Consider the following 10023-nt stretch of genomic DNA (forward strand, 5'->3'; position numbering starts at 1 on the left):
CCTCCGGCGCCAGCCCCTGGCCCGCCTTCCGGGGCCCCGCGGAGCAGCCCCTGCCCCTGGCTCTGCCTCGTAGCCCTGGTCCTGGGCCTCTTGCCTGGAGGTAAGCCAGGGTCACTGCCCCCTCCTGCTGCCCAGCATCCCTCCTGGGCCTGGCAGGCCAGGCTTTACCAGCCTGTCTTTTTAGGTGTGGGCACCACGCCAGTGTCCGTGGCTGAGCCCCAAAGACCCTGCTCTCTGGAGGGAGTAGAGATCAAAGGCGGCTCCTTCCAGCTTCTCAAGGAGGGCCAGGCACTGGAGTACGTGTGTCCCGCTGGCTTCTACCCATACCCCGTGCAAGCTCGCACCTGCAGATCCACGGGGTCCTGGAGCGCCCTGCAGACCAAAGACCAAAAGATTGTCAAGAAGGCAGAATGCAGAGGTTGGAGGGCAGGGGGGGTGGGCACGGCCAGCAGAGAGTTGGAGCAGGGCGGCCGAGGCTGATGCGTGTGTGAGGCCAGGCAGGCTGAAAGTTGGGCTGAGCAGGTGTAGGAGCTGTCCCGGGCTGGAGGGGGGAAGGCGGAAGGAGGGAGGAGGAGGGAACCAGGCGGCCCTGCAGCGGACAGAGCACTCAGGAGTGGGCGGGAAGGGCGGTGGGCCTCCCGGTGGCTGAGGGGCCTCCAGGGGGGGTGGGGGGGGTGAGACGCTGCTCCTGTGGGACCGAGAGGTGCTCGCTCTCAGTGACAGGGGCCTTGAGGCCGGGAGGGAGGCTCCCAAGGGCAGCCCGCCCCACGCAGTGACTTCTGCTTGTCCCTCCCCAGCGATCCGCTGTCCACGACCCCAGGACTTTGAGAACGGGGAGTACTGGCCCCGGGCTGCCTACTACAATCTGAGTGACGAGATCTCGTTCCAGTGTTATGATGGCTACACTCTCCGGGGCTCTGCCAATCGCACCTGCCAAGTGACTGGTCGGTGGGATGGGCAAACAGCCATCTGTGACAATGGAGGTGAGAAGATAGCTCCCCCACGGTGGCCTGTCCCTGCCAGTGCCACAGCCCGAGGAACCCAGGTCACTCCTGGGCGCTGCCTTGCCCGCCGGGCCTCGGGCCTCACTCGTGGTCTCATGCCTCTGCAGCGGGGTACTGCCCCAACCCAGGCATCCCCATTGGCACAAGGAAGGTGGGCAGCCAGTACCGCCTTGAAGACAGCGTCACCTACTATTGCAGCCGGGGACTCACCCTGCGCGGCTCCCAGCGGCGAACCTGCCAGGAAGGTGGCTCTTGGAGTGGAACAGAGCCTTCTTGCCAAGGTGACCCTTGACCCATGCCCGCCCTCAGGTCAGGTCTGGCTCTCGGCCTCAAGTCCCCGTGCCAGGGCACTGCCTCCTTCTGTGCCAAACCTCCCTGTACAACTTACCGCTGAGCCCTTCCCACTCTGGAAACCCGCCGCCCGCGTCTGGCCCGTGCTGCGGGCCCTCCCTGACATCCGACCTGCTTTCCGACCTCCCCCAGACTCCTTCATGTACGACACCCCTGCGGAGGTGGCAGAAGCCTTCCTGTCTTCCCTGACAGAGAGGATAGAGGGCGCGGAGGCTGAGGATGGGCACAGCCCAGGTGCGGAGGCGGAGTGGGAGGCGGGGCGGGAGTCGGGAGGGCGGGGGGGTTGGGGGACAGGGAGTCTGAGTGTCTGTGGGGCGCGCAGGGGAACAACAGAAGAGGAGGATTATCCTGGACCCCTCGGGCTCCATGAACATCTACCTGGTTCTGGATGGATCCGACAGCATCGGGGCGCGCAACTTCACCGGCGCCAAGAACTGCCTGAAAGCCTTCATTGAGAAGGTGGAGCCCCTCCTTCAATGCGGGGACCCGGAACGGCCCTCACAGGACTAGCTTCCTGGTTGGCAGCCCCTCTGAGCCCCAGGGTTTCGGAAAATCCTCAGGTCCTAGCCCGTCCTCCGTCCCCTTCACTTGAGGCAGTTTCTTCACTGGTAACACAGACGCCCCTAAAAACCCCAGTGACCAGTCGGCCCTTGAGTCTCTTACCAGGACCTTTCCCGTCCCAGCTAAGTATTCTCCTTGCAATGCTATTACCCTTGATTCCCTCAGGTGGCAAGTTACGGGGTGAATCCAAAATACGCTCTGGTGACCTATGCCACCGACACCAACATTTTGATTAGAGTGTCCGATGCAGAGAGCAGCAATGCCGCCTGGGTCACAGAGAAACTGGACAAAATCAGCTACGAAGGTCAGAAGTCAGTGGAGTGGTAGGAGGGGATGGTGGGAAGTTCACTCCCTTTGGGGTCAGAGAGGTCAAGGTTCAGGGGTGCTGTGTGAGACCGCCTGGGGACAGGGAGGACCACTGTGTAGGGCATGGTTGACAGCAGGGTCCGCGGAGAACAGAGGTTAGTGGGAACCTGTTAGGGGCTGAGAGAGTCACTTTGCAAAGGGAAGTCAGTGGGATGACAATCAACTAAAAAAGTTGAACCACGTGGGATGTCGTGACAGGCCTCGGGGTTGAAGGGTGGCTTGGAAGACTGGGAGGTGGCAACCTCTCTCCTGCCCACAGATCACAAACTGAAGACGGGGACGAACACCAAGAAGGCCCTCCTGGCGGTGTACAACATGATGGGCTGGGCGGGGGACACCCCTCCCGAGGGCTGGAACCGCACCCGCCACGTCATCATCCTCATGACTGACGGTCAGAAGGGCTCGCTCCTGCCCGACTCCCCACCCTCTCCCTCGTGTGTGGCCCTTCAGTCCACATGTAACATTAGACTCATGGTTGGGGCCCCAGGCAGCAACAGGCCGGAACCATGTTGATCTTTTCTGTGACATTTTACAAGGAGGGACTCTGTGATCTGTCACTTCCAAACCTGCCTACCCAGCCACGTGCCACGCTGTGAGCAATCTGTCTGGACCCTCCTTGACACCCCTCACGGTTCGTCTCTTCCGTAGGCCAGCACAACATGGGCGGAGACCCAGTCCCTGTCATCCAGGACATCCGGTCTTTGCTGGACATTGGTAGAGATCGCAAACACCCAAGGGAAGACTACCTGGGTGAGTTCCATTGCCCAGGGTCCAGCCGCCTGCTCTCCCAGCTCCTGCCCTTCCTGGGCGTGGACCCTCACCCTCCCTTGTCTCCCTCAGACGTCTACGTGTTTGGGGTTGGGCCTCTGGTGAACCAAGAGAACATCAATGCTTTGGCTTCCAAGAAAGATCAAGAGCAACATGTGTTCAAAGTCAAGGACATGGAAAACCTGGAGAATGTTTTCTACAAAATGATTGGTAGGCAGATGTCAGGAAGCTCGCTCTCCCAGGCCCTCCTTCCCGCTCCACCCAAAGCCCTGGCTGTCCTGAAGGCCTCTCCTTGGCTCCACAGTAGTGCCGATTGCTTCCTGGCACTGTCCACTTAGAACCGGAGCTCCCAGGGGCCTTTCTCCAGCCCTGTTTTACAGATGAGGCCAAGAGACGGCAAACTAGTGAGCTGGGCCTAAAGCAGGCCAAGTCTCCGATCTGAGTCTCAAATTCTTTCCCCTGTACCCGTGACTTCATGTCTTCAGTACAAGTAAACGAATGCCCTTGCCTCTCCTTTCTCATGGGCCTCGGCTCCCATGGACATGGAGGTGTCCCTCCCCAAAGGTGCTGCCGTTGGGATGAAGCGCCCCAGCTTTCAGCGCCCGCCCTTCCTTTCTTTCTAGATGAAAGCCAGACTCTGGGTCTTTGCGGCATGGTCTGGGAGCACAAGGATGCTACCGATTACCACAAGCAACCATGGCAGGCCAAGATCTCAGTCACCGTAAGCATGGCGTCCTGGGGGGGAGGGCAGGGTGAAGTGGGCGTAGGGCACGGGCAGGGCCCATGCTAGGATTCAGTTGGTGAAAGAGCTTCCCCTCCGCCATTATTACCAGCGCCCTCCGAACGCACATGAGAACTGCATGGGGGCTGTGGTGTCCCCGTACTTTGTGCTGACAGCGGCACACTGCTTCACAGTGGAGGACCAGCTACACTGGATCAAGGTCAACGTGGGTAAGGATGATGCAGTGGATCAATTCTGAGCTCCACCCTCCAGCTAACACCTCCCACTTCGAGCTCAGTCCACCCACCCTCAACGTAGCTCGTTCCTTTACACCAGGGGCGGTGAACGTCTGGCCCATGGACCATATAAGGCCCACAGAATCATTTGGTCTGGCCCCGCCAAGACATTAGAGAGGAGTTAAATATTTGACCAAAGACAGCAAGCTGTTTTTGTGTTAATCTTCACCTGAGGACATTTTTTCCACTGATTTTTTAAGACAGAGTGAAAGGGAAGGGGAGAGACAGAGAAACATTGATGTGAGACACATCAATTGGTTGCCTCCCAGGGGCTGGGGATCAAGCCTGCAACCAAGGTACATGCCCTTGACCGGAATCCAACCTAGACCCTTCAATTCACGGGCCAGTGCTCCACCCACTGAGCCAAACCAGCTAAGGCCTAGCATGCTAATTTTTAATTTGATAATTTTGTATGGCCCATGGATGATGTTATAAATACCCCAATGGCCCTCAGCAGAGAAAGACCCCGCCCCTGCTTTCTATGCTGAAGCAGAGGGAAGGCCCGGGGCCAGAGGCAGGAGGCTGCCCGGAGAAGTGGGTGGCCCAGAGGTCCTCTCTCCTCTGACCTTAGGAGGAAAGAAGCAGGACTTGCACATAGAACAAGTTCTATTTCACCCCAAGTACAACATCAATGGGAAAAAAGCAGAAGGAATTCCGGAATTTTATGACTATGACGTGGCCCTGATCAAGCTCAAGGAGAAGCTGCAGTACAGCAAGACGCTCAGGTCAGGCGTCGGGCTCCCCGAGGAGACTGAGAGGTGGGGCTGCAGGCCTGGGGTGCAGTTTGCCATCTGTTCCCTACCTCTCCTGAACAGGCCCATCTGTCTCCCTTGCACTGTGGCCACCAATCAAGCTTTGAGGCTTCCACTGTCAACCAGTTGCCAGAAACAGAGTAAGACATGTTCAGGGAGAGGAGCACTAGGGTAAGAGTCCAAGAGACAAGTGGGGCGTGAGGGTCGCTGAGGAGGCGCCTGCCTGAGGGAGCTGCGGAGATGGGGGTGGGGTGGGGGAGTGCTGAAATGACCCCGTCCGCCCCTCTGTCCAGTGGAAGAGCTGCTCCCGGCCAAGGACGTCAAAGCTCTGTTTGTGTCCGAGTTGCTCAAGGGCGGGAAGCTGATTCGGAAGGAGGTCCACATCAAGAATGGGGATAAGGTGAGCACCGCGGGCCTACGGGGGCTCTCGGCCGCTCCCGAGAGAGCTGGCTCATCCCTTTCTCCCCGCCCACAGAAAGCCGCGTGTGAGAGAGACGCTCAGAAGGCCCCGGGCTATGGTAAAGTCAAGGACATCTCGGAGGTGGTCACCCCCAGGTTCCTTTGCACCGGAGGGGTGGATCCCTATGCTGACCCCAACACTTGCAAAGGTGAGAAAAGGCTCTTTGGTGGAGCTGCAAGTTCCTGAGGCCCCGGAGGTTCGCTGCAGCTTCTCCTCCCCTGTAGGTGATTCTGGTGGCCCCCTGATTATTCACAAGAGGAGTCGCTTCATTCAAGTAAGTCTCTCCTTTCCCAGCCGGGGGAGACGCCAAGTGGTCAGCACGGGCCCCAAAGCCGGAAAGGTCAACAGATGTGGCCAGAAAGGGGAGGGCAGAGCCGCCTCGCCTTAGGACGACCCCTGGACCGGCGGGCTCAGGACCACGGTGTGGCCTGGCTGCTGCGGAGGACGGGACTGAGTGGGTTCCTAGTCTATTTCTCCCAGGGCAGTGCAGGTGCAATGGGAGCAGCTGTGCTTCCTGAGGTGCAGGAGAAATTCTACCAGATGACCCATGGCACCCCGCGCCCCTGCAGGTTGGTGTGATCAGCTGGGGAGTCGTGGATGTCTGCAAAGACAGGAGACTGCAGCACCAGGTGCCTGCTCACGCCCGAGACTTTCACATCAACCTCTTCCAAGTGCTGCCCTGGCTCAAGGAGAAACTCCGTGACGAGGAGCATTTTCTATAGGGGTTTCCTGCTGGGAAGGGGCATGGGATCCAATTAAAAGAGCTGTGACAACACCTGCGTTCACATCCTTGGGGGTAAGGGAGTGGGGGAGGCGCACTGGCCATCTTGCCACAAATGAGATCCAAGCTAACGGCCGTTGTAAAAGGCTCAACCCAATCCCGTGCTGAGAAACCAGAGGCTGAGGGAGATGTGTGAGCTTCCACCTCAGTGCTTTACTGAGACTAGTGTCGGGCAGGCGGGGCACAAGCAGTTCAGCTCCGCCACCTAGAAGCCATCCACAAGGTTTTCCTTGTAGACATCGTCATTGTAGACAATCTGGGTCCTTTTGTCCCGATGGCAGCCCTTAGGACTGTTCTGGACGGCTAGGGAGGGAGGAAAGGATTAGTTAAGGCCTGAAGGAGAGCATTGGTGAGACCCCACAGGGAGTCTGACCCCACTCCTGGCCTCTGGTCCTGGAAGCTGTTCTATGCTGCCCTCCGGTGGCCGGGACGGCCTGTCTCCCAGTGGCTGCCAAACCATCACAACACCCCAGCAAGCAGTGAGCAGTATGCTGTTACCACAGGGAGATACTGTTAACAAATGGTTGGTTCTTAGAAAAACAGCCAATGTTATTATTGACACACCTGAATGGTGCGTACTACAGCTCTGAGTCAATATATCAAAAATTAAAACTATCCTGGCCCAGTGTGCTCAGTGGCTGAGCGCTGACCTATGAACCAGGAGGTCACAGTTTGGTTCCTGGTCAGGGCACACGCCTGGGCTGCGGGCTCGATCTCCAGTGCAAGACGTGCAGGAGGCAGCCAATCAGTGATTCTCTCTCATCATTGATGTTTCCATCTCTCTCCCTCTCCCTTCCTCTATGAAATTAATATTTTTTAAAAAGTTAAAAACGAGAAAATCTCTATAGCCCTTTGTTGACATGCTGGTCTTTTCTGAGCCTTCCTTTCATCTGGAAGGTCACTCTTGCTCTGAAGCCCTGTTCTCCCCACTCCTTTGCCAGGAAAATCTATTTCTGCTAAAATGAGAAGTGCTACTCGCCCGACAGAACTCACTCTGGGGGTAGCTGTGGCCAGAGCATTCTCCCTTGAGCCTCGAGCTTTCCTTCCCTTCCTTGTTCCTCCCTGTTCCCAGTGCGTCCCTCTCCTCACCCCATCGCCAAGGACTACATCCCCGTCACTCTGGAGCTAGTGATCCCCCGACAGCAGCTCCCAGTCTTTGGGGTCTCTGTACTCCGGCAATGCGGACATGCCCTTTCTCAAAGCGGGTGGCCTCTGGCTTCAATGGCCCTGACCCTTCCTGCTGTCTCCGTTGCTGCATCAACCCCGGCCTAACATGTCAGGAGAGCTGGGATGAGCGGGGCATGGGGAACAGAGCCCTGCTTCCACCATATTCTCTGAATATTACCCATGCCCAGTCCTGGGCCATTTTTTTCTCCAGAAGTCAGTCTCCCCAATGAAACTATCATTTTAGCCACCCCGAGATACAGGTGACAATCTGTCTTTGTTTCTCACCTCGTGCCTGAGTTCCAGTTCCTATTCCAAAACCAACTACACTTCACCTCAAAATGGACAAGGCCACAAGCTGCTCATCTTCCTCATGAACCTGACCCTGCTCCAGTTACAGTTATTTTCAACCATTTTCTCTTCTTTCTCCTACTTCCAACTGACAGAGGGCCTGACCACTCTCCTTCCCATTCTCACAGCCCCCCACACACCCAGGCCTCCAGGGAACCCAGGGCATGCAGGGGAACCAGAAGAAGGGGTGAGCGGTGGGCAGGATGAGGAAGAACCTCGTTCTTACCGAGGGAGCCCCACACAGACTTGCCAGTGGCGGCATCCAGCATGGGCTGTTTGCGGGCAATGCTGACCTTGAGCTGCACGGACTCCACCTGCGTCCCGTTGAGCTGGGGCAGAGAGGGGAGGGGCAGAGGATGGGGACACATTACAGACAAACCAAAGGAGAATTTCCACGGGCTGCCATCCTAGCAGTGGCCTGAGCCGGGATCTGAGGACATGAGGTTTGCTGTGAGTGGGGAGGGGGTCTCAGTACTTTAGAGAAAACAGGAGGACGGCAGGAGGGTGGGAGGAACGATCTGGGAAGTCCCACCTCAGCAACGGCCTGATCTGCCGACTCCATCTTTTCATAGGTGACGAAGGCACAGCTGGATGAGAGGAGACAGGGTCAGTAGAGGGACGCGGGCTCTTCTTAATGCAGCCGAGCCCGATGCTACAGGCTGCGGGGGACGGGCTGGCCGAGGCCGCACCCCCGACGTCCTCCTTACTTTCTGGGCGGGTCCATGGAGAGGTCAATGATGTTTCCAAAGGGGGAGAAGGCCCCACGGAGGAGGGTGGGCGTCATGTCTTCCCCGTACACGTAGAGAGTGTTCCCCTTCCGAGGGGCCCGGCGTTCAGGGAACGAGTCCGACCCTGTGGGATCACAGACGGACCCTGTGTCACCCTCCACGTGAGCTGGAGCCACCTCAATCCTCGCGGAGGCCACTTTCCCCACTAGCCACGCCCACTCACTGCGGAAAGGGCCCTCCCGGTCCCGTTCTCGGTCCCGGTCCCGTTCTCGGTCCCGGTCCCGTTCTCGCTCCCGGTCCCGTTCTCGGTCCCGTTCCCGTTCTCTGTCCCGGTTCCGCTCACGACTGCGGTCCCGGCTGCGGCTTCGGGGAGGGGAGACTGAGGAGCGGGCGTTACCACGTTCTTCGTAGCCCCATTCAAAGCTTCGTGGAGGGCCGTCACCAGCCCCTGGGCCCTCTGCCTCCTCCCCATCTGGCCCCAGGTCCCGAAGCCGGTCACTAGAGGAAACAAAGCTAGGGGAGGCAGACAGTGAGGATCAAAAGGGGCCTTTACCTTGTCTTTCAAGACCCTGTAGAGACTCAACACTTGCTCTGGAGCCCAGCTCCTCCCCCTCCAGCCCCACACCTTCCAAGGACCTGGCAGCCCCCCCACCCACCGGGACCCAGTCCTGTTTCTAACTGGCTCACCTCTCGTACAGGGACTTCCTCTGGGGGCGTCTGGACGACTGAAAAGGAGACCACGTTTCAGTGTGGAGGCCCCCTAGTTTCAGGCAGTGGGTCCCTCAGGGACAGAGGAGGGGAGCCGTTACCTCCTGCAGGTCGTCATCGGCAGATACGCTCCTCTGGAAGGGCTGGAAGGTGGGGGCCGGCCCCTTCTCAGGGTCCTGGAAGGTGGTAGAGACCTACCTTAGAGTGGGAGCAGGAGGCGGCCAGCCATGGGACAGAGGAGGGGATTCCTCTTCCCTCCCCGCTTCTCGCCTCTGCTGGCCTTTTTTCCTTTTAATAACTTTGTACTTTTCTTTCTTTTTAAAAAAATATATTATATTGATTTTTTAGAGAGGAAGGGAGGGGGATAGAGAGTTAGAAACATCGATCAGCTGCCTCCTGCACACCCCCTACTGGGAATGTGCCCGCAACCAAGGCACAGGCCCTTGACCGGAATCGAACCCGGGACCTTTCAGTCGGCAGGCCGATGCTCTATCCACTGAGCCAAACTGGTCAGGGCTGTCCTTTTCTTATTTGATTATGTGGTATTTCAAAATAAGTGACCCTAATATACCCGTAAAGTACTTAGTGTATCTCAACATTTCTTGAGCCTGCTAACATTTCAGCCGGCTCACCTCCTGAGAACAACACAAGCCAAGCGCTCTCACACATGGACTGGAGCCAGACTGCAAAGTGCAGAACTCGGGAGTCACCACTGTCTTCGCTCGGAGTGGCAGACCATTTGCCCAGGATCGAGCAGGCGTTCCTTTTCCCCTCAACCTGCCTCCATCCCAGCGTGGAGGGATGCCCCCCGAGTGAAGGGTCCCTGAACTAGCTTTCTGCTTGTGCTTACTTTTAACTTTCCCTCTAGGGTTCGAGAACGCTTGAAGCCTGAGTTCTTGGTCTCAGCCTTGATGGCACTGATGGCTCCCGACTTCACCAGCTGCTTTGCCTGCTCCGTTGCGGTGGCTGTGTCCACCACGGGCTGCTCCGACAGAGCTGGCGAGGGGAGGGA

At 57.9% G+C, this 10023-nt stretch overlaps 2 protein-coding genes across 3 annotated transcripts in view; one reads left to right on the top strand and one right to left on the bottom strand.

Annotated features, from left to right (window-relative positions):
- Positions 1-6054, top strand: part of CFB (complement factor B) — a 6202-nt gene extending 148 nt beyond the window's left edge. The window contains 18 exon segments of the mRNA XM_015569891.1: positions 1-100; positions 185-418; positions 798-983; positions 1112-1285; positions 1488-1589; positions 1678-1814; positions 2082-2220; positions 2542-2673; positions 2931-3032; positions 3123-3260; positions 3674-3771; positions 3884-4001; positions 4639-4792; positions 4883-4959; positions 5113-5219; positions 5295-5427; positions 5504-5553; positions 5849-6054. The exon segment at positions 1-100 is cut by the window's left edge and continues 12 nt beyond it. Coding sequence (XP_015425377.1) covers positions 1-100; positions 185-418; positions 798-983; positions 1112-1285; positions 1488-1589; positions 1678-1814; positions 2082-2220; positions 2542-2673; positions 2931-3032; positions 3123-3260; positions 3674-3771; positions 3884-4001; positions 4639-4792; positions 4883-4959; positions 5113-5219; positions 5295-5427; positions 5504-5553; positions 5849-6001 — 2334 coding nt within the window. The 3' untranslated portion in view covers positions 6002-6054.
- Positions 6055-6189: 135 nt separating this feature from the next.
- Positions 6190-10023, bottom strand: part of NELFE (negative elongation factor complex member E) — a 6620-nt gene continuing 2786 nt past the window's right edge. The window contains exons 3-11 of one of the 2 annotated variants that reach the window (XM_015569892.1): positions 9862-10007; positions 9113-9187; positions 8991-9028; positions 8591-8816; positions 8527-8548; positions 8283-8427; positions 8108-8162; positions 7802-7904; positions 6190-6363 (exon numbers count right to left, since the gene is read on the bottom strand). In XM_015569892.1, the coding sequence (XP_015425378.1) occupies positions 6266-6363; positions 7802-7904; positions 8108-8162; positions 8283-8427; positions 8527-8548; positions 8591-8816; positions 8991-9028; positions 9113-9187; positions 9862-10007 (908 nt within the window). In that variant the 3' untranslated portion in view covers positions 6190-6265. Of the gene's footprint in view, positions 6364-7801; positions 7905-8107; positions 8163-8282; positions 8428-8526; positions 8817-8990; positions 9029-9112; positions 9188-9861; positions 10008-10023 lie in introns of both variants that reach the window. The other variant, XM_006772837.2, reaches the window with a different exon arrangement.

Source organism: Myotis davidii, unplaced genomic scaffold, assembly GCF_000327345.1.
Source record: "Myotis davidii unplaced genomic scaffold, ASM32734v1 scaffold1006, whole genome shotgun sequence".
Classification (NCBI taxonomy): Eukaryota; Metazoa; Chordata; class Mammalia; order Chiroptera; family Vespertilionidae; genus Myotis; species Myotis davidii.